General features: G+C 36.7%; 1 protein-coding gene and 1 non-coding gene across 3 annotated transcripts; one reads left to right on the forward strand and one right to left on the reverse strand.

Moving 5' to 3' along the window:
- Nucleotides 1-1,960: 1,960 nt before the first annotated feature.
- On the reverse strand, nucleotides 1,961-21,260 carry ERICH2 (glutamate rich 2). Of its 2 annotated transcripts, none has more exons than XM_007446349.1 (5): nucleotides 15,198-15,272; nucleotides 12,868-13,055; nucleotides 9,370-9,427; nucleotides 2,778-2,849; nucleotides 1,961-2,132 (listed from the first exon to the last, which is right to left on the reverse strand). In XM_007446349.1, the coding sequence occupies exons 2-5, from the start codon at nucleotides 13,048-13,050 to the stop codon at nucleotides 2,011-2,013; spliced, it is 435 nt and encodes a 144-aa protein (XP_007446411.1). In that variant the 5' UTR covers nucleotides 13,051-13,055; nucleotides 15,198-15,272; the 3' UTR covers nucleotides 1,961-2,010. The 2 variants fall into 2 exon arrangements, with proteins under 2 accessions (XP_007446411.1, XP_007446410.1); XM_007446348.1 differs by lacking the exon at nucleotides 15,198-15,272 and adding an exon at nucleotides 21,245-21,260 and having other exon boundaries at nucleotides 2,011-2,132.
- A 2,753-nt stretch (nucleotides 21,261-24,013) lies between these two features.
- TRNAE-CUC (transfer RNA glutamic acid (anticodon CUC)) lies at nucleotides 24,014-24,085 on the forward strand. Its single transcript has one exon. It is a non-coding gene; the product is annotated as a tRNA-Glu (tRNA).
- The last annotated feature ends 3,461 nt before the right edge of the window (nucleotides 24,086-27,546 follow it).

Raw genomic sequence — 27,546 nt, forward strand, 5'->3', positions numbered from 1 at the left:
CAGATTATGCTTAGCTATTAGATTTTATATTTAGCTACCACATATAGACACGCATGCCAATGTCAGGTTATGCCAACACCCTAAATTACACTGATTAAGGAGTGCAAGTAGGGTACTTCCCTGGCAGTCCAGTGGTTAAGACCTCGACTTCCAATGCAGGGGGTGCGGGTTTGATCCCTGGTCAAGGAGCTAAGATCCCACATGCCTCACGGCCAAAAAAACAAAACATAAAACAGAAGCAATATTGTAACAAATTCAATAAAGACTTTAAAAATGGTCTACATCAAATAAAAAAAAACTTAAAAAAAACAAAAACAAAAGGAGTACAAGCAGGATGAAGAATACGGATAAAGGGTACATATCCATAAATATGGATTATCCTGCATGATCAAACCTCACAAATGCTTAGATGTAGCTATAATATGGTCTGTGATATCATGGTCTTTTATTCAGAGCTTTTTCTTCAGAACTTGCCTGTTCCTTTAAAAGAAAACTAAAGTGTAACTAATTTAGCCTGCAATATCAGTTTTAGGGTATTTAGTGACCTTCTTATGGGGAGGGCTCCAAAATCAGGTGACATCAGATTGACATACGATGGTTTTCCTATGGTAGGAAGGAATAACAAACACCCCACAAATGAAAAGAACAAGTGGTTCTTGCGGTCTCCATCAGCCAGCCCTTCAGTGCTATCTGACTATTTATGTAACTAGATGATTATACATACCTGTCTTCACTTCATACTCCTATAAAATGGTGTGGCCTAATTCCTCCCTCTGAATGTTAGCACACTACAAAATGCCCAAAGAATGAATTATGCTTTAAGCATTTTGGATATGACATGATACTGTGCTGATATAAGAATAAAAATTCAAACTGCCTAACCCCAAATCAGATTGGCACACTCAAAACAAATTATTTAGGAATATTTTTCTCATTTTTACATCAGTTACTTTACAACCTAATTTGAAGGTGGTGGAAATTCATCAAGGAATACAGAATCAGCAAAATAATGTAGATTGATACATAAATAGTATAATAAAGTCTTATAAATATTTTATGAAAGAATATAAACATTATCATTAACTTTCGCCTCATTCATTCACTTGGTATACACATCCCGTTATTTTCCAGGCACTTGTTCAGTTGCTAGGGATATAACAGTGAAAAGACAAAGTCCTGCTTATGGAGGTTACATTTTCTGACAAGAAGGGAGAAGATAAAAAGAACAAATAAATTAGGGGAGGGATAAATTGGGAGTTTGGGATTGACATATATACACACTGCTATATTTAAAATAGATAACCAACAAGGATCTACTGTACAGCACAGGGAACTCTACTCAACATCCTGTAATAATATAAATGGGAAAAGAATTTGAAAAAGAATAGGTATATGTATAACTGAATCCCTTTGCTGTACACCTGAAACTAACATAACATTGTAAATCAACTATACTCCAAAATAAAATAAAATAAAACCTTAAAAAAAAAAGAACAAATAATTAAATAAGAACTTCAGGTACTGATACGTGCTATAAAGAACATGAAACAAATGATATAAAATGCCTAAAGTAGTGGACATGGGAGGGGCTTGGAGTACGGATTCTGGAGCCATAATGTCCGTATGCAAATCTAGGCTCTACCTATCAACAGGTCTATGATGCTGGGCAAATGATTCACCCTCTCTGGGCCTCAGTTTTCTCATCTGTTGAATGGGGATGATAATAGTGCTAACCTCATAGGTTTGTTGGATTCAACAAATTAATGTATATAGAACAGCACCTGGCACATAGTTAGTGCTATGTGCTTTCAATGATTACTTCCCTCTCTGAGTAGCTCACCTTGAGCGAAAATCTAAATATTAAGAAGGAGCTCAAGCTAATATGGATAAATTAAAAGAACTCTGTACCAAATAAAGAACAGTTAGACTGAAATGCAGCTCTCTTCTTTATATTTCCATAGTATACAGTAATGAACATACATGAAGATTAAACTGTAGCAGCAAGTGTCATCACCCATCTTCACATTCATCAGAGTTTTCTTCACTTGGATCCTCACTGGTCTCCCCTTCACTCTCACCACTACTGTCCTCTTCACTCTCTTCATCATCTTCCTCCAGATTTTGAGCTTTCTCTGCCACAGAAAGGGAAAGACTTGCTTAAAATGTTTCTTAGTATTTCTACCCTGAAAAATCACAATTCTCCTTGTTTTCCCCACCACTAAGAAATACATATTTTTGGAATGTGAGAACTGAGCTGAAGTTTGCTAACTGCATGTAGGGTCAAAGCACTAGTACAAAGAAGAACATATTCTTACTGGCATAAAGATGTTTGTGGATTTAAAATAAATTTAAAACATTGGTCTATAAAAATATTTTTTACTACTGTCCACTTAATTCTTACTTAAATAGAATAAGAGTAAAGTGAGATTCAGGGTGATTTAGAGGGTACTGGCTTTGCTTGGAACTGTGGGATAATCCCTTTAGTGCCTGGCGCAATTAGCAGGTTCTGTTCCCTCTGAGGACTCTTTCAGTGCCCAATACCTTGTGCCCAGGGAGCCTGCTTTGCTTGGGCAGTTCCACCCCACAGAGGAAAGGGAGTCATCTTGACCATCCACAGAGGACAAGCCGGTTTCATGAAACCATCCAAGATGATCATTTAGCCTTTTCTTAACCACTTCATGAGGATGTACTTTGCCAATCTCCTGGGGCAATGGATTTTTAAATAGTGACTGCTCATAGTTCTAGGAGAAAGAAGTAATTTCCATTTTTAAATTTACCCATCAGCAGCATTTCTTCAATAAGTGAGGAAAACTCCTTGGCCTCAGGATTTTCTGGTTCATAGATTAGGACTGAAAATGGACAACAGAATGCATGTTATTAGTGTTCGAAGTGTTTCAGCAAACAGTCTCTTCAGAATGAGACTGAAACTGTCAATGAGAGTAAGTGAAAATGCACAAAGTAAAACCACCAACAATTATACCATGGGTATATCTAAGCGTAAATAGAGAAAATGTTCTACTTATCTTAGGTGCTTTGTAAGGGAAATAATCCTCATTCTAGTTTCTACCTCCTGTCCAAAGAAGGAAATCTCTATCACTATGAGGCATCCCTCATGGGCCTGTAGCCAGTGTTTCTTGACTATAAGCATTCCCCAAACAAGGTGCAAATCCCGCAAAACATGGAGACTTTACTAATGACACCCTAGTCATCGCCTACTTAACAGCACTCTCACCTCTTCATCAGACCCATTGTTTTTAAGTGCTATTTATTCCTTTTTGCTGACCCTTTATGTGAATGTGTCATCTTTCCTTTGGACGATATCAATCGATTTCTTTTTAGGCCTGTTAGTACATTACCAATGTCCTAGAGCCCAGAAAGATTTACACCTTTTGTTTCAGAGTTTTCTAGACTAGTTTATTTATTTTTTCAGATCTTGCTCTACAGATCTCTCTCTCTGCCTTCTTCCTACCTGCCTTGAGGTGTATTCATAATTCTGCATCATCCATTTAAATGTTGTGACTCCTGCGTAATATCTTGATGGCCCCCAGGGGGCACTGAAACATCAAGTGTGCTATTTGCCTGGCTAACAGTGAGACAGAGAATTGTGGATGGTTCACTTAGGCCCCAACGGCTCAGAGGGCCTCACCCCATATGGCTTTCATCCTGACACACCAAACCAAGGTCTTTATTTCCTAATTCCTAATATAACAATGTACCATCAAACTGGGTTAGCATGAATGTGCACCTGCTCAGAACATGCTTTTAAGGCTTCTAGGGGGTATTTATACATCTTTTAAGGCTTCTGATAAAAGTGACTGTTTGTACATTTTAACTTAGACTAAAATAATTTAGCAGTCTAAATCTTTCTCTGAGGCTAAGCCTCTTTCTAGAGCAGAGTTTCTCCAACTTGCTCCTTGAGATACTAGTTTCTTAAGATGTTAATATGCATTTGGGAAACTAGGCTAATGAAGTTAATCAGGTAAAGCTTATAGTAAGGAGTAACTGCAGGATTTCACATAGCCATTAATATGCTCATAACTACTATGGATCTTACAGAGAGGAGAATGTGGTTTCCCCAATTTATTATCCCCATGGAATCCTTGTTTGGTGGAACACTTACTAAGAAATCTTGAACTAATATTCCTTGGAACACAGCTTAGAAAGTTTCATGTTGGAGTTAGGATTATTCCATGGGAGTGGAGCACGGCATCAGCTATTCTCAGCGTTTAACAAAAAATGCTGGCAATTGTCAGAGTGACGGAAAGGTATCTGCTTTGAAACTTAGCCCTGCAATATCCATCCTAGGTGATAAATGAAAAACTCTTTGACAGGCTATTAGGGTTTGCAAAAAAGCAAGAGAAGCCCTTAGCACATGCAGTTGATGTCCTGGGAGTTGCTTCCCAACCGGGGCCCATAAGCAGAGGCCGGTATGGACCCTGAAGAAAGACTGTCAGATGTGAACACTGGCTCTGCCACTGTCTAGCTGGGTCACCTTGGGGAAAGCATTTAATGCCTCTGTACCTCAGTTCCCTTATCTGTAATAATACTATTGACCACATCAGGCTGTTCTGATGAATCAAACAGATAATATGGATAAAGATAAATACTTAGTTTAGTCCTTGGTGCATGGTAGGTACTGAATAAATGTTGATTATTAGTTTTCCTGGAGTGGTTCTGGGCCTGGAGAAAGGCTTGGTTCCCTCCTAAGTGTGCAGTGGATGCCTCCTTCTGGCTGAAGGGCTGGGGCAGGGAGCTGGGGATTCTGCTGCCCACGGAGCTCTAAGGCCCTCAGACAGGAGGCTATGCTAGGCCAGACAGACTGTTGCAGCCCTAAGAGAGTACCAGACACAGAGGTGGAGCCTTCAAAACATTAAAAAAAAAAAAAAAAAAAAAAGGAATAAATGAATATAGACAACTGAATAGGAAGCAGTCCCTTTATGCCTTGATAAAATTGTACTCTAGGCTAATAAGAAAGGGTGATTTATTTTACTCAAAAATAAATAGAGGGCTTCCCTGGTGGCGCAGTGGTTGAGAGTCCGCCTGCCAATGCAGGGGACACGGGTTCATGCCCCGGTCCGGGAAGGTCCCACGGAGCGGCTAGGCCCGTGAGCCATGGCTGCTGAGCCTGCGTGTCTGGAGCCTGTGCCCCGCAATGGGAGAGGCCACAACAGTGAGAGGCCCAAATACCGCAAAAAAATAAATAAATAAATAAATAGAAAACTTTATAGGAACTTTCTTTTTTGTAATAAGCCATAACTTATTTGTGTTAGACCCATAATGATGAGAACCATTTTCAGAACCATTTTGTAAACATTTACAATTATAATTGACAGAGGAGGCCTTCAAGGCTTAAAAGTTATTTTTGTAGAATCTCGGGCTGCCTGTGAGCAGAAGTGTTGGCACCCTGAGATGACTGGGCTGCAGGTAAAGAGACCAAGAAATGGGAAGATTGACAGAAAATCTCACAGTTAATCATGAGATAAATGAAGAAAAGTACTTGGGACTCTTGACTTGCAGTCTCATTTAAAAACCACTTTTCCAAGGCTTCACCAACAACTTTTTTAGAAGGCAGGATAAAAAGAAAAGAACCCACTTGCACCTGGGATGCAGGATGGGAAGCCCGGCAGCCAAGTGAAGATACAAATGATTATACCGTGATTGGACGGCAAGAAAACACACCAGGAACTGGAGACTTTATTCAAGAGAATGGATTTGTAAAACATTTCTGCAGGGACAAAGATGCAGTATTTCATATAAACTAGTTGCCTTAGATACAAATAAAAAAGATATTAGTCAACTTATAGGAGCCATTTCAATCTGATTGATTCATAAAAGCATCTCTTTTCCAAGTCTCTGCCTACTTAACCAGAAATATAAGCTTATTAGTCAAATGAGGAAATGGAAATATAGCAAGAAATCATAGGCTCTCAACCCAGACCTGGGATCTAATCCTAGCTCTACCACTGGGTAGCTGTGTGACTTTGGGTGAATTAGTTCTCCTTGCTAGCCTCACTTTTCTCATCTGTAAAATGGGTTTAATCATATCTGTCTCATGGAATTGCTGTAAGAATTAAACAATGTATGTTTAATGTTCCCATAGTAGGTGTTCAATATATACATATATAAATACATAAAAACGTAAATACACAATCTATGCTTACATGCATAACTTTATAAATATATATAGAGAGAAAGGTGGAGTGTTTCATGGAAGAGCTAGAAGACGGGGGGAAAAAAAGAGACAAAAGAATATCTATGCTGGAGAGAACAGACTTGTGGTTGCCAAGGGGTGGGGATGAGGGAGGGATGGGTTGGGAGTTTGGGGTTAGTAGATGCAAACTATTATATATAGAGTGGATAAACAACAATATCCTAGTGTATAGCATAGGGAATTATATTAAATATCCTGTGATAAACTATAATGGAAAAGAATATGAAAAAGAATGTATATATATATATGTATAACTGAATCACTTTGCTGTATAGTAGAAATTAACACAACATTGTAAATCAACTATCCTTCAAAAATTTTTTTAGAAAAAGAATATCTATGCTGTAAGAATTTACATATAATATTTTGGGGTCCATGCTAGATGAAAAAAATTTGTTTTGTCTGTTGCTCTGAACACAGATAGGGACTTCGGGTAAGCCCTCAGCCAAGTGTTCCTATTGGCATCAAAGAACTAGCACTTCCTTCTCCCTGGAACAGGCTGTCTACAACTCTCTGTTCTTCCTTGAACTTGCCTGGCTTTGCAAAACCGGGGCCTCCCTAATTTTCACATCCTTGGCTGGCAATCTGCCTCAGGGGTAGCCAATCTTACTTTGCACACCCCTGCTCTCTATGCCCATTCTCTGGGCCTTTTTGCTCACATTTCCCATCAGCCTCTTCTTCCTCTTGGGAGCAGCTCTTTCCCATCTGGCTCCCTGGATCATGGTGCCTGTCTTAGGGCACTCCATAGCTTCTTTTCCTAGAGTTTAGTCCTTAGTTTTAGAGGCACCACTATTTGCCATGGACAGAAGAGAGTAAACAGCATTACTGGATGAGCCAGTAAGAGTGCAAACCACGTCTGATATCAACCCCAAAAGGGTTTAGAGCATGTGTGCTCTGAGTTCTGCTTTCTCTCCAGCTCCCAGCATAATGTCTGGTACAGAGTTAGTGCTCAATATTTACTGGTTGGAAGGAAGGGAGTGAGTTTTTAAAGGAATATAACCCCATTAAGATATATCAGTTTGAACTTTTTCATCCCCATTGACCTGGCCCTTAATGCATGTGCACTGGTATGTCAGGTCCATAAGCATTATACTGAGCACCTGCTGTTTACAGTTTGGGCTAACAGCCAAAACTTACTGACAGATGTGGTGATATCAGTGTCTATATTTGTAAGCTTTAGCCAGAGGCCTGTCTAAAATGATTGATGAATATATAAACATAATATAATATGTAAATTTTCCTACAATTAGGCTCCACAAGAAAAACTCAAGAGAACTGGGAGCTAGAGCTTCAAAATCACTCCCTTCTATACCAGGCACACAGAGAAGAAAAGTAGTTGAGAGAAAAGGAGGCTGGGGTTCCAGTTCTGGCTGTGTCACTTGCTCCCTGAGCAGGGCTGCACAAGCTGCTTAACATCTCTCTGCTTCAGTTTCACTATTTATAAAAACAGAGGATTGGACATGATTCTCTCTTTAAGGATTCTTTCTGATTGGAAATTCTGTTTGTGGGCCACCAGAAACAGTTTTGATTGAAATATTTTACTCGATGGCTCTAAAGGTCAAAAATGCTTAAAAGGATTAAACAAGGCAAGTTATTTTGGATATAAAATAGGTAGTGTTAAAGCATTCAAAAAACCCATTTTAAAAATTAGCCAATGATTTAAGAAGTTCTGTATCCACAGTGGGGACTCCGTGAGGCAAGGGAGAGTAGATCCCATGTCCCTACACTACATTTTCACTAAAAGATTTTAACCATAAGACCATAAGACAGGTCTACAATAGTTAATATTTCAAGTCCATTATTAATAAAGTTTAATTGTAGAGTTGCCATTTTCTCCTTTAAAATAACTAAGACTAATGAAGTGAGAGAAAAAGATGGGCAAAATAGTTGAAAAGATTATGGATTTTGACAAAGAGCTGGAATCTTTCAAAATCATTAGATAGACTTTCTAAAATTGGAAAATACAATCCTTGAAATTAAGAATTCACTAGATAGTTTTAACAGCAGATTGGACACAGCAAAAGATAGGATAAATTAACTCAAAAACAGGTCAATAGAAGATATCCAAAGAAATGGAAAAAACAGAGCTGAGTATAAGATACATGTGGGACACCATGAAAAAAAGTCTAATTTATGTGTAATTGGAGACCCAGGAAGAGAAGAGAGAGAATTTGGCAGAGGCAATCTTTGAAGGTTAATGGCCAAGAAATCCTCAAAGTTGATGAAAACATCAACCCACAGAGTTAAGAAACTCAGCAAACCTCCCAAACCTTTCTTTGCTTAAATACAAAGAAAACCACCACCATTTTGAACGTCAAGTCAAACCACTAAAACCCAAAGGCAGAAAAATAAGGTAGTTCACATCATTCCTCTACTCAAAAGTGTCCAGTGGTTTCCCACCTCACTCAGAGAAAAAGCCAAGGTCCTTAAGCGGCGAAAGGTGTTATGCAATCTGCACAACCCCTGTAAGCTGTAAGCTCTCCGACCTCATCTCCTATCCTACTTTCCCTGGCTTATTCTCAACACATTTGCTATTAGTCCTGCCTGGAACACACTTCCTCCAGATGACAGGACTCACTTCCTCAACTTCTTCAGGTGTTTGCTCTAGTCTTGCAGTGAGGCCTTCCTAGACCATCCTACTTAAAACTGCTTTGCCTCCCCTCCCAGTATTTTCTACTCCTTCTTCCCTGCTTTATTTTTCTCCATAGCACCTATCATCTGTGACACACTAGTTACAGATAAATTTGTTATCTGTCTGAAACTAGATATAAATGTGGGATCGTTATCTGTCCAGTGCCTAGAACAGTGCCTGGTACACGTAGGCACTCAAATTTTGTGGAATAATTGCATGTTAAGTAAGGCTTCCTGCACTACACAACACTTCTTTGAATCTAAAGGCACAATGCTACCAGCCCGTTATCATGAGGCTAAGGATTTTGACTTATTTTTTAATGGTGTAATTAGTCTCTGTCATTTTATCCCACTCAAAGTTACTCTAGAAGTCTAAATTAGTCCTTATACCAATTTTTACTATCAAGGATTCACTGAGACACTATCAGAGAATTCATTAGATGTATGATAATCAAACCATCTTACATATTATGGAATGTATTTGGAAACAGAGAAGATTGGAAAAAGGAAAAGTATTTTGTACTTACTCATCTGACATAATTTTTTTGCCAAATGGTAGTCTTGGCCCATTTCTGATCTCAGGAACTGGAAAACATTCAGAAATTCTTCAGCTACGTAGTTTCACAGAGAATTTAAATGTCAATTATAAACTCCCTAGAAAATATTCCATTAATGATTAACTATTTTGCTTTTAACTTTTACTTGTTTTTACAGGACTGAGTCTGTAATCAGTCAGTTAATGAGGACTATTTAAGGACTATTTAAGGCCACACAGAATAAATAGGATACCTCTGCTTTGCTGCAGCCACACAGTGTACACACTACTGAACAATTTGAGAATATGTAGGTTGATTCAACTGGCATACACTCTGAAGACTTTAATCACTTTAATATCCCTTTGGTTCAGATACAGCTTTTATTTGTGAACTTAATCCATAATTACACGACAATACTTAGTAAAAAATACAGATTTACAATTATGTATATTCAATATTTTCCAGTATTGATTGCCCTTATACCATCTAGTTTTGCTTTTACTATTTTTATTGTAGTTTTTTACTACAAAGTAATATTTGTATGCATATTTATATGTATATTTTTGTAGGTAGGAAATTTAAATGCTAAATAAGCACATTCTGTCCCCAATTTAATAGCATTAAATAGCATTTTTACCACTTAGAGATGTTTAACATCTCCATGAACATTTTAGTATTTTTCCAGAAATGAACACATATATATTTACAAAAACTAGGATTATTCAGTAACTTTTAAAAAATAACCACATATCATGGTCATTTTCTCCCCATGGAATTACATATTCTTGTTTACTTTTTTTTACTTACTTAGGCTCCACAATTTACTGATCTTCTATTATTAGTTATTTAGACACCTTCCATTAAAAAAAGAAGCCTACACTCAGATAATTATTCTTGCTTGTGTGTCACATATTCTGAACCATTTGCAGGTACACTAGGTTTACTCTGCAAGAGATAGGGACATGAAGTAATATTAAAGAGTCTTTGGCTGGTATTGATCTGCATATGAGTATCAAGAAACTGAGGCTGGAGAAAGAATCACTAGAATGAGCAGATGGAATACTCACTGGACCTCACACAGGGCTGAGAAGAACTCATGTTCTCTCCAGCCAGAGTGGAAGGTCCTCTTAATACAGAGAGCACTGGGAAGAGTCCTCATAAGGGTATTGCCTTAGTAGTGTCCCTACACTATAAAGGTTGCCCTGGATCTTCCCAACAAAGTTAAAAACCAAAACTCAAAAGGAGAAACCTATTTCCAAGTAACTCAACTGTCCCAGATCAAAGTCCAACAACAAAAGTTTGTATCCAAGAGCATAAAATTTACAACATCTAGGATTTGGTAAAAAATTACCAGGCATGCAAAGATGCAGGAAAATATGACCTATAAGCAGGAGAAAACTTAATCAATAGAAACTGACCTAGAGTTGACAGAGGTGATAGCACAGAAGAGAAACATGTTAAAATAGCCATTATAAGTATATGCCATATGCTCAAAAGTAGAGAAAATCTGAATACGATGAGGTGAGAAATGATAGTTACAAAAATATTTAATGAAAGCTTCTAGAGATGATAAACAGGATACCTAAAATGAATATATATATATATATATATATATATATATATATATATATATACATACATATGCATATACATGGGGCTAGGGAGGGAGAGGGAGAGAAGGAGGGCGATGGACTTAACAGCAGATTATAACTGCAAAGAAAAGATCATGAACTTGAACACAGAGCATTAGAAATTTCTAAAATAAAATACATAGAGGGACTTCCCTCGTGGTCCAGTGGTAAAGAATCTGTCTTCCAATGTAGGGGACATGGGTTCGATCCCTGGTTAGGGAACTATGATCCCACATAGTTGCTGTGGGGCAACTAAGCCTGCACACCACAATTAGAGAGCCCATGTGCCACAACTAAGACCCAGTGTAGCCAAAAATAAATAAATATTTTTAAAAATATATGGAAAAAAAACATGAAAAAAAGGGAACATCAGTGACTTTTGGGACGATATTGGGTGGTCTGACATACGTATAATTGTAGCCCAGATGAAGAGAGGGAGGGCAGAGATCAGAAAAAACATCTGAAGACTTAATAACTGAATATTTTCCAAACCTGGTGAAAACTATAAACTCATAGGTCCAAGAATCTCAATGAACAGAAGAAATAGGTCACATCAAGGCATATCATAATCAAATTGCCAAAAATAATATATGAAGAAAATTTGAAAGATGGTAAAAAAGACATATACATGTAAACAAAAATAAGAATAACAGCAGACATCCTGTCTAAAGCTATGCAAAATGTGAGAGAATGGAGCATCCTTTCAAAGTACTGAAAGAAACCTGGCCCCCCACCCTAGAATCTCCAGCTATCAAATCCTTTAAAAATAAAGGTGAAATTAAGACTTTTCAGACAAACAGAAGCTGAGAGAATTCATTTCTAGTAGAACTGCATTATAAGAAATAGTAAGGGAAGCTTTTCAGGTAAAAGGAAAATAATATCAGGTAGAAATTTGGATCTACACAGAGCTATGAAGAAGTCCAGAAATGCCTTCCAAAAGAAGATATTTTCCATTAAAAAAATCTCTTTAAAAGATAGCTAACCATCTAAAACAAAAAGAACAATGTATTGTGGGGCTTATAACACATGTACAAGTAAAACATATGACAACAAAAATACAAAGGATGAGAAGGGGGAAATGAAAATGTACTGTTAATGAAGTTCTTATGATATACATGAAGTTGTGTAATATTAATTAAAGGTAGACTGTGACACCACAACAAGTGAGGTAAAACTTTTGTTCTCCATAGAATTATCAGTAAAACGTTTATGTACAATTTTCACATGTGACGTTTCAGGCTTCATTGCCTTTGCCAATGCTGTTTCCTATGCCAGGAACACCTCCTTGATGTTTACCAGACGAATTCCTGCATGTCCCTCTTCAAGTTTCTAAGATTCCATTCATGTCTCTTCCTCCAAAAATCCTTCCTTTACCCCCCATTTCTCCTGCTTCTTTTCTCAATTAGTCATTTAATCCTCCCAGTTCCCAGAGAACTTTACAAACACCTCTACTAGCACATATTTCATTTTATTATAAATTGCATTATATACATAACATATGCCTGTTAGTTCTCAAGGGTAAGGTCATGTCTTTCTTATTTATCTCTAAATATCCCAAGTAACTAGCATGGTACCCAGTAAGTAGAAAGTTTTCCTTAAAGTAGTCCTTGAAGAGTCTTATGCCCAAACTTCTCTTATTCCTGCTTCGGCCTTTACCAGAATACTTTGAGTCACTTCTAGAATCTTCTCTCACCTCTACCCTGGTGAAAGTAGTAAGAAAGATGAGTAATGAGGTAAGCATCTGTGTGTGGGCAAGGATATTTTGACCATTTTTTTTTTTAGTCTGAAAGACTATATACTATTCAGCTATTTTAATATTTTTAAGTTTCTTGAGTTATAACATATGAGTAAAACTTACTTCTGTCATTAACTCTAATGGGGCATGAGTATCCTTATTAGGGTTACTGTCTTCCTCATTATCTTCATCATTGGTATCATCCTCACCGTCATCATCTGTTGATTCAGACAACTTATCATCAGTATCCTCAGGGGAACATTCATTATTTTTCTCCTGCTCTGTAATGACTACATTTTTGCTCATTTCACCTAGAAAAGAATGCATATAATTTAATCAATAAATATTGAAACGTATTCAAAAATTTAAAATGGTCACTCCTAAATTATAATGTAGCAAGTGTACATGTTTACTATATGTCCTCCTGTTCTGGATTTTTTTTCATGACTAAACAGCACTGCAATAAATTTAACTGATTTCCATTTCCAGAAAAGGTAATAAAACTGCTAAATGAAACAGGAAAAAACCCAAACCGATAATCCTGAGCTGATGTTAGTGTTGTTTGGTGCTTGAAATTGTAATAAATGGAAAATGGTTTTGTTTATAAAGAATATAATAACTTCCAGAAAAAAGAAATTAATGCTATTCTATCCACAGAAATACTTTTCTTAAATTTTTCTTATAGGAATGTAAATGCAAAATAAAGAGCTTGGAAAGCAAAAGTAAGACTATAGAGGTTGAAAAGTAATTCTTTTTAGGCAAGTAGTCACTGCTTGGATACTTGAGAATAAAGTTGTCTCTCTGTACACACACACACACACAAATTAGGAAGAGATACATGTGAAGTGTTCCAGATATAACCAGAAGTTACATAACATTATTAATGATTTTTCTTAATGTCAAGTCACAGTACCTATGACCAAACATAGATGACTGAAAAATAAAAAATAAGCACTACTCTGACTACCCATTCGGTGCCCAGCACTATGTTGAGCCCCAGGAACACAAAAATGAACAGTCATTGACCTCAGGGTGCTCACACTCTAACTGGGGAGCCAGAAACATAATGGATAATTATAAAACAGTATAGCAATAAGTGATAAAGATGTGTACTAGGTACATGTGAGACCAAAGGAGAGCCCCATCCTGGTCTGAGTGGATCAGTTTTTCCAAGGAGAGGGGACAGCATGAACCAGCGAAAAAAGAATGTGTGTGGAGCTACAAGCACTTTGTTGTTGTGTATGGGTCAAAATTGAGGCTGAAATGGTGACAGATGTAGCCAGAGGGGTACAAGCTGGATAATGGAGTCTTGTGGGCCTTGGAGTTAGAACTTTATCCTAAGAATGAAGGATTTAAAAGTAGGGAAACAAAGTAGTCATGAAAGATTTAAGTAGGGAAACAAGTATGATCAATTCTGAATTTCTGAAGTAATACCTGGATACCAGGGTGGAGAGTGTATTTGAAGGCAGACAGAAAAAAAAAAAAAAAGAGCAGGGAGAGAGGTAGTTAGAGGTGTCTTTAAAAAGTCCAGGTGAAAGAGATGGATGACAGGGCATTGTTAAAATAGGGATTGAGAGGAGGAGATACATTAGAGAAATATTTAAGAGGTAAAACCTCCATGGCACAAGCTGCTGAAACATTTTCCAAATTTCAGTAATATACTATCTTCATCCATTTTGCCATATGAGCGTATCACCTATACTATTTACTTAATTTTTTTTAATTTACTTTTTTAACTTAGAAATTTTGCCAGATCATAAATATTATCAACCACAAAACTGATGGAGGTACTAATAAAAGATATAATAATCATAGCAAATATTATATGCCATTACTCTTCTGAATACTACATATATTAACTCATTTAATTCTCTCACCATCTCAGTGAGGTGTGTACTATTTTTATCCCATTCATAGATGAAACTGAGAGACAGGTTAAATAACTTGCCCAACTTCACACCACTAATTAAGGTAGATCTGGGAGTCAGTTTGGCTAACCAGGTCTTATATTATTATTTTCTAATACACATTAAAATATACTACTATTAATTAAAAAAAATTTACCCTCTGTTTCCTAAAATTATCTCTTTGGGAAACACTGCTGAGCTTGCCAAGTTTTTTGGCTCTACAGATGAATTTCACAGTTTCAGCCTTAACTTGTACTACATCATCCCCTTCTTATAAGACTTTGAGTGTCTGGGAAGTCTTGAGATGTCTTCTTTGACGGGAGTGTGGCCATGAGATACTCTAAATAGTGTAGAAACACTGGTGTTAGAAAGAAGAAAATGAGGAAATCTAGGTAAGGTTGAGAGAAGACAATGTTAAGAAAAAGCAGGCCAAAAAAAGAAAAAGTTGGGAAAACTCCTCACTCTAAGCAAAAGGTACTATCTATCCTCAAAAGGGATAACAAGTCCTTCCAAGACTGGGATGCCTGGGCTATTCAGTCTATCTACCTGTTTCCTTTACAGTCTCCGTCGGCTCATAACCACTTTAATCTTCCAGTGTGTACCCAGCCTGTTCACCGACTCATCAAACTGGTATCATCAGGGATGGTCATAATAGGGAATTAAGAACTTTATGTGATGTCACAGGAACTCATTCAATTCACAAACACTGAGTATCATGAGAGAGGTTTCCTGATCCCTAGATCTAAGATAGTTCTCCCTCTTCCAGGTGCCATTTATTTATATTATAGCACCCATCCCAACCTGTCGCTGTCTTATTTGTGTTTATTATTAGTGTTTAATAGTTGGCTATTGTGAACTCCATAAGGGCAAGGATCTTGGCCATTTGCTAACTATTATATCCACAGCTTCTAAACAAGTGCCTGGCACTCAGTAAACCACTGTTGAATGGGTGGAACTTGTTAATGCTTTCACAGGTATTTCAATTCATTCTAAAATTGAATACCCTATCATTATCATTTTATGTAATGTATACCCATTGATTCCACCTGACTGCATATCAGAATCATCCGGTACCTGAGTTTGAAAATTTACTGATTCCCACAACCCGCTCCAGACCTATGAGTTGTCGACATCCCAAAGGTCCTAGAGAAGGAGGGCTGAATTAGAAGCTACAGTTACTCAAATAAAACAAATATTATTACCTGTGCTTTCTTTTAAGAAGGAAGATGACCATATCTTAGACTGCAGATTTGTTTCTATATCTTGATTTTCAATACTCTTTGGAGATACACTATTTTCGGTAAATTTCTTTAAAGAGACTTTACTTTCAATATATTTTTAAGAGACTTCCTTACTAAATGTTAAAGTAGATAGTGAAAAAACACTTTTCTAGGTCACAATTCTGTTTAAGGTTCTATATGGGTTCATACACACATTTAATATAAACACACAATATAATACACCAACAATAAATAGCTAAAATGCAATATCTTCTTTGTGGAAAAGCATTAAAAATAAGTTTTACTAATGATGAAAATTCTATTTCTACTGGGCATTTGTCATTGTGTAATGATTCTTAGAATCTTTTCAGAGTTAACATAGAGTATATAAGCAATCCATTACCTGAATGTTCCTGGCATATCATTGTGATATGATGGAATAAAACTATCTAAGGAATACTAGCCTTCAGGTTATCTTTTTCTTTTTTTTTTTTTTTAAGTTTGTAAGTCAGTTCTTACCACTGCTAAATGCTATGCTTGGGACTTCCCTGGTGGCGCAGTGGTTAAGAATCCACCTGCCAATGCAGGGGACAAGGGTTCGATCCCTCATCTGAAAAGATCCTACATGCTGTGGAGCAACTAAGCCCATGCACCACAACTACTGAGCCTGTGCTCTAGAGCACACGAGCCACAACTACTGAGCCCGCGTGCCACAACTATTGAAGCCCGGGTGTCTAGAGCCTGTGCTTCGCAACGAGAAGCCAGGGCAATGAGAAGCCTGTGCACTGCAACGAAGAGTAGACCCCCTTGTCACAATTAGAGAAAGCCCACGTGCAGCAACAAAGACCCAACGCAGCCATAAATAAATAAATTTAAATTTTAAAAAATGCTATGCTTATGGAGTCCAACACTAATATTAACCCCTGGTCATAATACAAAGTAGCCTGCTTTTTCATTAAATGGCTGAGATAAAAATGGGTTAATTTTCTCTTTTAGCCTTCAAGCCTGATACCTCTTGTCAACAGATAACACACTGAGACAGAGGATTCTTGTGTGGTGCACTCTGTTTACAAAGACAGGCACCCATGCTGGTGGAAAAATAACCGCAATTTCATATTTTGTATCTCCTTTAATGTGATTCTTTTAATATGTCTCCTTTACTGAGTTTAAAAAATTCAACTTCTAGTTTTCATGGAGATATAAAAAGATGTAAAGTGTTATTATTTTTTCCCCTAAGTTATGGTAGCTCTGTTTTATCCCTATTGAAATGTGAACCTAGAACATTAGTAGTAAAGTTAGTGATTTGCACAGTGCTTTAGCAAATATGCTGAACAGCTTGTTATATTCTTAATACTATGGGAGGGAATGGAATGTTCACTTCCCCAGTATATGCTGCTAAAGCAAAACCCCACTCTGTTGATGAAAAATACAAAGCAGAGATGATTTACATTTCCACCTCTGCCCTTCTTGATTTTCTAATTGTGAAAGAGAGCATCCAAGAAGAAACCCTAAACATGAAAAGTTGAGAAGTCACTTAAGTATTCAGTTTCTAGCATGGTGAGAGTCCTATTATGCCAAAGGTCACCACAAGTAATTACTAGAATTCATACGCTCTAATATTTAATCTAGATAAAAGGAGGACTTCACTGCCTTTTCCCAGCCACGAGTTACAGTATTGCATTGAATCTAAGATACCATTTTTTCTTCCTCTTTTTTTTTTAATATTGAACTATAGTTGATTTACAATGTTGTGTTAGTTTCAGGTGTACAGCAAAGTGATTCACATACATATATATACACACACACATATATATATGTATCTTTTTTAGATTCTTTTCCTTTATAGGTTATTATAAGATATTGAATATAGTTCCCTGTGCTATACAGTAGGACCTTGTTGTTTATCTATTTTATATATAGTAGTGTGTATCTGTTAATTCCATATTCCTAATTTATCCGTTCCCACTTTTCCCCTTTGGTGATCATAAATTTGTTTTCTAGGTTTGTGAGTCTGTCTCTGTTTTGTAAATACGTTTATTTGTATTATTTTTTAGATTCCACATATAAGTGATGTCATATAATATTTGTCTTTCTCTGTCTGACTTACTTCACTTAGCATGATAATCTCTAGGTCCATCCAAAGATATCACCTATTTATTATAAGACATACTGTTATTAAGAAAGAAAAAGCATTGTCAAGTAGAGATGTTAAAATATGCATGCTTCAGAATCTATGAAATATGGTACTTATATATTCACTAAGTTATATCCCTAAAGAAGGGAATTTAGCTAGTCTAGTTCTGGGTATTTGAATAATTTGAAATGCCTTTAATAATCTTAATGTCCTAACATGGAGGAAGCCAACATACTCAATGACCTGAAGATAAATAGGATATTACTATTTGAGAAGCTGTGAACGTGCCTTAAAAATACATATGAGAAGTGACCAAATCATCATTTTAACAGTAAATTGTGAATTCCTTTTCTGCTCACTTTCTGATATAAAGTCTATCTTGTATACAGTCTCAAAGAAGCAGAGGACCAAACTCCAATTTGCTCTTCAACTATCATCTGTTGACTTCATTTGAGAAAGTGACATTACTTATGATAACAATGCTTCTAGCCATTTAACAAAAGTAGATAACCAGCATACTCTAAAATATATTTTCTTTAAATACAATTACAATTGAGGAAAAATTCAAATTTTTACTTTGGAAGATGGGAAGTATTTACTTTAGTATCTACTAAGGTTAGAGAGTTAGTCAAGTTAGATATCCCATTGGAACATATTTACACCAGAGGGTGGATAACCTAGGTTTTAGAATTAATTAGTATGTTAAGCACACTAGGCATATTTATGAGATGTCCCCAAATTTCTATTGGAATTAATAATTTTTTAAAGTTTATATTTTAAACTTTGTTTTAAAGTGATTTACATTTATCAAACATGAGGGACTTCCCTGGCAGTCCAGTGGTTAAGACTCCGCACTTCCACTGCAGGGGACACGGGTTCGATCCCTGGCCAGGGAACTAAGATCCCTCATGCCGCGAGGCGCGGTCAAAACAAAAACAAAAACAAAACCCCCAAAAAACCATGAGCCTAAAAACAAAATTAATTAAAACTTACTTTTCTGAGACTGTCTTCGCTACATTTAGAGAGACTTGTGTTGGTGAGGTATAAAGTTTGCTTGCCAGTGTTGGTCTGCATCTAAAGAGGCATTTACTTAAAGTGTAAAAATGGGAGTAAAAAATAATGTGTCGTACATTTTAGAAAAGATAAAATATACGATTATGGAATAACCGATAGATGCAATTTTTTCAAACTCCAAGAGTTGAGTGCTGTGGGTTTGCTTTACCCATTTTCCCCTCACATCTTTATGTGTACTTGAAAGCCTGACGAAAAACCAACAGATCAAAGGTCCAAGATCTATAACACTTTGTCCAGCATTAAAGACATACTTTACTTTTACTGCTGAAAATAGTTTGTTAATTAAGTGCCATTTTTTGGGTAGACAAAATCTTTGACAGAGAGGATCCATGAGGAAAAAAGGAAATGAATTATTTGGGCTTTGTGTACAGAGAAGTTTGAAACTCCTGGTTTATAGAGTTCACACACTCCTTGTGGCTCAGATTAGAATGAAGAATCAATCAGAAGATTAAAGCAAAGAACTGGTGGGGAAAGAAAATTTCTAGTTTTCCCTAATCTAACCTGGATAGGACCTTTTGAGAAATTCCCCTTGCCTGTCAGACTATGGAGCCAGAAGCGGGGTGGAGAGTGGAATGTAAAGCTATACTGAGAAAATCCATCAACTCTGTAGGTCAGTCACACTGTTCCTCAAATAAAGGTCCCCCATGATTTTCTGTTTTCCTACTTGATCTTTTTTTTTCCAGGACTGGCTCTGTTTACTTTCACCTCTGGGTGGAGTACCTGAGGTAACAAAGCCATGCACCTGTGAAGCTTACTGGCTACCTACCTATCCCTCTGTCCCTCACTCCAAACAACAACCAAACCAAACCCAAACCTAAACTCTTCTCTGCAAGTGAGGGGAACATGATCATACTGCCCTTGCAAAAAGCAGTTTGATAAACAGATGCAATTATTAATGAGATCACGAGAACAAGCCGTCACTCTGCTTTTCTATTTTGGCCCAGACTGCATTTGATTTACCCCTGGGTTTTAACTACCTCAGAATGTGGGTTACCCCTTGCTCCAGTTCCAACACTGCTTATCACAGCCTATGAACATTGGTGTTCATAGACATGACAGAATGTATTTTCACTAATGACTACTAACTCCCATTAGTATTACTGAAAGTTATATCCTATTTCCCTCAAAGACTACTAAAATTTTCTTAGATTTTTAATTTAAAGATATTCAACCATGTAATAGGATATATAATATATAATTACATCCAGATTAATATACTTAATGGGGCATTTAGTTTTTTCTGGTTGTCTATAACATTTAATCTGAAATAAGCACAGAGTCTCTGTCATTGATCTGTAATATATTACCTTCTCTTTAGTATAAAAATACATCTTTAATATATAATTTATAACAAAAGTCAAGGTGGGCCCTAATTTTAATTTTTAGCTTTGACAGTATGAAAATTCAAATATATGTTGCATAAGGTATAATTTTTCCCAGCCAATAATATTCAGAATAATTCAAAATAGTATCAATTTGAATAGAATCCCACTAGAATGGCACCTACCAATTTATCAATAATTGATCCCCATGAATGTGTTTTACAATCAACTTTCAAAGTGTAATTTTTCATGGAATAAATAACTGAATTTTTTTTCAGGGGAGAGGAGATGATCATATCAGGAAGGGCTCTGATGAATTATCAGAATCAGTGCCCTGAACAAAGCAGGTACTTAATATTTAGCTACCAAATTGAAACTGGACTATGATTCTTTTTTTAATATCAATCTCTTCAACTAGTTAGGGTGATTATTTTCCTAATTTAGTAGTAATGGTTCTTCTCATAGTAAACAAAGAATCTGTTTGATTTTAAGGTAAGTATTCCTTTAAAATGATATTCTCAAAGAAGAGAGCAAGTATCAAAGTGAAACAGGAATGAGCGATGAAAGTTATATAAGTAAAATACAGAATACTTGCTGTTTAAGCATTTAAAAAGTAGGTTTGAATATTTTCTATACCCCTACATTTTTATCAAAATTCAGTTTTCATTTTAAATGTCCTCTTATCTAAGTAACAATTGCTTTGACTGAAGCAAAAGCTAAGTGCTAATCCATGCATTTCTGGACTTTCAAATTTAATTGGGTGACAAATGATTGCATTATCTAGTTCTAACTGCTTAAAAGGCATGTGATAGATCAGATGCACAACCAGAGACATCTTCTTACTCTGACATTGCTTCATTTGGTTCAATCATCACTTTTTCTGAAAGAAAAGAAAAAAAATCAACCCAGTATTTTATCAGTAGTGATGTGCTTAATAGACATTCCCGACTGGCAAATATTTAGGCATTGTTTGAGTGACAGTATAATAAAGGATTTAATTGCTAAGTCTTTCAACCACACTCAACCATTCCTGTAGACTATCTTCTTAATATTTAGGACAAAAGGGTGGTCAAACATATTCTTTTTAAGTAATAAATCATTTACCCTTTGGATCAAACACTAGCAATTGGCCATTCTGTCCTTATTTTGGTGCCTAAAAGAGAAGCAGAAATAAAAACTAGCATTATCAGTATTATTTTAGTTTGAGGTATTTGAAATAATTTATTCATAACCTTTATATGAACATTTCTGTTATCTAGGATAAAATGTAATTTTATACTAAAGCCAATTGTTCCAAAACTATATAAACTGATGGTAAAATAGAACTAAAGCATTCTAAAAACTAGTTTATATACTATTACCTTTACAGCTTCTGTCTTGTCTAGATGATTCCTGCAAGAAACCAAAATATTTACTGCTTTAAACACTTGTATAAATTTAGAATATAAATAAAATAGAATGCAGAACTCGGTCTGTCAGCAGAGTAGTAAGCACGTATTTTGGTTTTGTTTTTAGTATCATTACTTTCATCCTAAGCGAAAAACATCATTCTTCTGGTTTATGAAATGAGATTTTAAAAAAGCCTAGAGAAATTAATGCTTCCCCTTTTCCCCGTTCACCTTGCAGTTCACGTAAAAAGAGCTATTGGAAAAATTTTGCATGTTAGAAAAGTGATGTATTAAATTAGCCTCTAATTCTCTGTTACCTTTTTGGGTTTATGTAACTTGGACCCTAGACCTGGATCCAAATACAATACAGCAGGTTGAGGTGCCCCTTTCCTACTGAGCTGACCCCCAGAAACCATAAGTTCAGTGTGGCGCATGTTTACAACACTGCTTTCCCCCCCCACTTTAACAAAGTAAAACAACACATAAACCAAACTACCTGCCACATTCCAGTTCATCCGTGTTATTAAAAACACCTTTACAGAGTATATATTAGCCAGAACTAGAAGTTTTTCCATGATATTTCAAGATAGTGTTTTTAATAAAATATTATTTCAACAAATGCATTTAGAAATTAACCTTTTTCTCCAAAGATGCATTTAAAAATATAATTCTTACCTTATAAGTTCCCTTATGAGTTTATTAATACTTACAATGTTTTCTCTTTGAATGTGTCCCTTTTTAAAGTTAGTCTATATAGACTGATTTTCCTATAACTTAGCCCTTTATATACCTGGATAAATTTCATTCTAATTGTAAAGAGAAAAATCAACTTTTAAGGGTTTTTTTTTTAATGTATGAGAGATGCCACACTTAAATTTTTCATAAGTAATAATTCACTTGCCTTTCCTCCCCTAACACTCGTCCCCATATCACAAGCCAGGCTTTAAAAATTATAAGTAGTAATACCTAGGGGGTTCTGGAATATAAAATTCAGGACCAAAACTGTAGACAATAAAAGAGAAGCTTCATTTATTTGCATTAAGTTTTTCTCTTTTTAATTGTGTCTCCCTCACACGGATTTGCACTCTGGAATAAAGCAGTAGTGCACAAACTTTTGCCTTAGGCTTTGTTTTCTGGGGAACCCTGATCAAGCCAGACATTATATATGTATTAATTTGACTATCCCTCTGAGAAGCTCTCAGAGAGCTAAAGTCCATCAGGAAAACAAGGCATCTTTTTGGGAAAAACAGTTGTAGAAGACCAAACTCTAGGATAAATAAAAGATTTTACTCCTGATTCTCTACAGCAGTGGAGCTCAGAAGCCAAAACAATGCAATAATGAACCACATAAGATCTTAACAGAAGAAATCTAAGATGGCCTCTCCTGAGAGGTACTTACATACCACAGATGCCCACATTTTGTGGGTACCCGTATGTCTGGGTCTCCCCTTTATATTTAGAGATTTCCTTTCCGTTCTAGCTCTAGGGTCTTCATGGATTGCTACATTCTACCCTTTACCTGGATGAAACCTCAGTGCACAAAATTCTCCTCCCATTTTTACCTGGTAAAGAAAAACCTAGGATGAGCAGATCCCAGCCCTTGATGGAAACCCGGTCTCTGCTAGGTCTAGCTTTATCATTACCTAGGAAATGTTCATTTAATCTCCTTTCATAAAACTGAATTCTTTGGGAGGCAGTAAGGAGTAATACTCAAGAGCTGGGGCTCTTCAGAAATAAACCCACACACCTAAGGTAAATTAATCTACGACAAAGGAGGCAAGAATATATTATGGAGAAAAGACAGTCTCTTCAGCAAGTGGTGTTGGGAAAGCTGGAGAGCTGCATGTAAATCAATGACACGAGAACACTTCCTCACACCATATACAAAAATAAACTCAAACTGGTTTAAAGACCTAAATTTAAGACATGACACCAAAAACTCCTGAAAGAGAACACAGGCAAAATATTCTCGGACATAAATCATAGCAGTGTTTTCTAAGGTCAGTCTCCCAAGGCAAAAGAAATAAAAGCAAAAATAAACAAATGGGACCTAATCACACTTAAAAGCTTTTGCACAGCGAAGGAAATCATAAACAAAACAAAAAGACAACCTACGGAATGGGAGAAAATATTTGCAAACAATGCAACCAACAAGGGATTAATTTCCAAAGTATGAAACAGCTTGTACAACTCAATATTAAAAAAACCCAAACAACCTGGGAATTCCCTGCTGGTCCAGTGGTTAGGACTCTGCACTCTCACTGCCGAGGGCCTGGTTCAATCCCTGGTTGGGGAACTAAGATCCCACAATCTGTGAGGCATGGCCCAAAAACAAAAACAAAAACAAATAAACAACCCAATCCAAAAATGGGCAGAAGACCTAAATAGACATTTCTCCAAAGAAGACATACAGATGGCCAACGGGCACATGAAAAGATGCTCAGCATCGCTAATTATTAGAGAAATGCAAATCAAAACCACAATGAGGTATCACCTCACACTGGTCAGAATGGCTATCATGAAAAAGTCTACAAATAATAAATGCTGGAGAGGGTGTGGAGAAAAGGGAACTCTCCTACACTGTTGGTGGGAATGTAAGTTGGTGCAGGCACTATGGAGAACAGTATGGAGGTTCCTTAAAAAAACTATAAATAGAACTACCATATGATCCAGCTAATCCCACTCCTGGGCATATACCCTGAGAAAACTCCAATTCAAAAAAGATACATGCACCTCAATGTTCATAGCAGCACTATTTATAATAGCCAAGACATGGAAACAGCCTAAATGTCTATCAACAGATGAATGGATAAAAAAGATGTGGTATATATATATTATATATATATGTATATTTACATATAATATATATATATAACATAAATATATAATATTCCATCATATATATGTGATGGGATACTATTACTCAGCCATAAAAAAGAATGAAATAATGCCATTTGAAGCAACATGGATGGACCTAGAGATAATCATACTAAGTGAAGTCAGAGAAAGACAAACATCATATGATATCACTTATATGTGGAATCTAAAAACATGATATAAATGAACTCATTTACAAAACAGAAACAGACTCACAGATACAGAAAACAAATTTATGGTTACCAAAGGGGAAAGTAGGAAAAGGAATAAATTAGGAGCTTGGGATTAGCGGATACAAACTACTATATATAAAATAGAAAAACAATAAGATCCTACTCTATAGCATAGGGAACTACATTCAATAAGTTGTAATAAGCCATAATGGAAAAGAATATGAAAAAGAATACATATATGTATGTATGTGCATATACATATATATACACATATATATATTTGAATCACTTTGCTGTACACCAGAAACTAACACAACATTGTAAATCAACTATATTTCAATTTAAAAAAAAAGAAAAGAGCTGTGCTCTTGAGTAAAGACACTGGGTTCACATCCCAGTTCTGCCACTTCCCATGTAAGCTTGGGTAAGTTAATTTCTGTAGGCCTCAGTTCCTCTGTCTGTAAATCAGGGATCACAATGGTGCCAACTTCATTGGATCATTATAAGGATTAAATAGGATGATCTGGGTAAAGAGTTTAGCACAGTGCCTGGCACATAGGAGGGACATGGTAGAAACAACTTGATGTTTTATCCAAATGAAAAACTGGGATGTTGCTCTGTGGGGCTGATTAAGATTGCTTAGGGAAACAAAAAGGAGGCTTTACTGCAATTGAGACAAGCAAACTAGCTCTAAGGACCTTTAATTAATTAATTAATCACATAAGCCCTAAAGTAATGATACTTGCTTAGAAAGATCACTGACTCCAGGGAAAAAGGAGAGTAATTGAGAACAGGGGTAAAGTTAAAGCAGAGACTGATAACTGGTCAGAAATAGGTATGGCCATTGCACAACTATGTATTTTTCAAATGAGTATTAATAGCAAAAAAATCTCTCTGAAAGGAAATGTTTTCATAAAAGAAACTGATAATATTGGTTGACTGGGGAGGAAATAGAGATAGCTGCACGACTGGGGTGGGAGGGAGTTTTTTACTTTACGTCCATTATACCTCTTGAACTTCAAATAAAATAAATGTATTATCTATTTAAAAAATACAATGTAAAATTTGCAATACCATTTGCATCCACCTCTTTGTTTATCCACCTCTTACGGGCATGTGAGCTGTTATGTTGGCCTTGTGCTACTTCAGTTCTCTTCTCCACCCAGTGGTACCTGTTCAAATTGGAGTCATGGTTTCCAGAAAGAACAGTATGTAACTGCACACCTTGTAGATTCATAACTACTGATTACGGTTAATGTTAACATCACAACATTCATTTAATCAGCACTTCGACTCTCTACCAAATACACCCTCTGCCTTTTGGAACATGGGCAGACTCTCCTGATGTCTTTCAACAATCCGGGTGGTAATAGGAACAACACAGTTAGTTAACTCCTAACTTTCATGTAGTATTCAATGTCTATTTAAAACAAACGTTTGATGAGCACCTAGTATGTATCAGATATGTCTGTGATAAGCTCTGGGGATACAAGAGAAGCTCAGAATTTTACAGGGGAAACAAAGTACTAACTTCCTATATATATGGGACAGACCAAACTTCAAAGTAATATACTAAATGCTTCCCTCTAGGGGCTCCAATGTAATTTTCCATACTGCCCAAACAGGATCAGTCAAATCCCTTCTTTTTTTTTTTTTATTTCGGTACGCGGGCCTCTCACTGTTGTGGCCTCTCCCATTGCAGAGCACAGGCTCCGGATGCGCAGGCTCAGTGGCCATGGCTCACGGGCCCAGCCGCTCCACGGCATGTGGGATCTTCCAGGACCGGGGCACGAACCCGTGTCCCCTGCATCGGCAGGCGGACTCTCAACCACTGCACCACCAGGGAAGCCCCTCAAATCCCTTCTTTTTTGAGCTCATGGACTGAAGATACCCAAGGAGAGTCAGAAGGCACTGGAGGCGCAACTGGAAAGATAGAGGGAGAGAGTCCAGTCAACAGAACTATCCCTGAACAACCTTCAAGTTCCAGAATCCAGTTCTGAGGCCTATTCTCTGGGTTTGCTATATTCCGCCACGTATTGTAATTTCTACAAATATCCCTAGAATAAGGTATTGTCTGCCTATAGCTCATCCCCCCCTTATGTGGTTGACAGATCCAGCCCCCTTGAACACAAGAGCAGTGCTGTCCTGGCACAGACCCATCATGGTAATTTATAAGCTAACACAGTGACTGAACCAAGGATTGAGCCTGTGATCCAAGCTAAGTTCACCACACCTTTTTCTGAGGCTTTTCCAAGTGGAACTGTCACAAAGGTAAGAGAATATGAGAGTACAGCTTTCAATTGCCATGGTTCTAGGTTTCAGGAAGAAAGTGGCCTGAGTGAAGCAGAATATACAAGAGAATCAGAGATGAGAGATGAAGAGATGAGGTAGAGAGAAGGACAGGGATGGAGGAGGGGTGGAGTGTGTGTGTGGGGGCAGAGACAGACAGACACAGACACATTCCTGATGGTATTTGAGTTCCTGTTTCCAGATCAACCTCTGCCTTTACCATGGGCCAACTGATTTCTCTTTTTGCCAAAACAAGCTGGAGTTTTGTCATCTGAAACCAAGAGACCTTGACTAATACAGCTCCTACTCCTTGAAACCAAAAGAAGCTAACATGTAATAAGAGCTACAACACTAGAATTAACATAGACCATGGGAGCACAGAGTGAGAAGTGATCAATTCTACCTGCAATGGGGCAAG

The sequence above is a fragment of the Lipotes vexillifer genome, unplaced genomic scaffold, assembly GCF_000442215.2.
Source record: "Lipotes vexillifer unplaced genomic scaffold, Lipotes_vexillifer_v1.1 scaffold2000, whole genome shotgun sequence".
In the NCBI taxonomy this organism is placed as follows: Eukaryota; Metazoa; Chordata; class Mammalia; order Artiodactyla; family Lipotidae; genus Lipotes; species Lipotes vexillifer.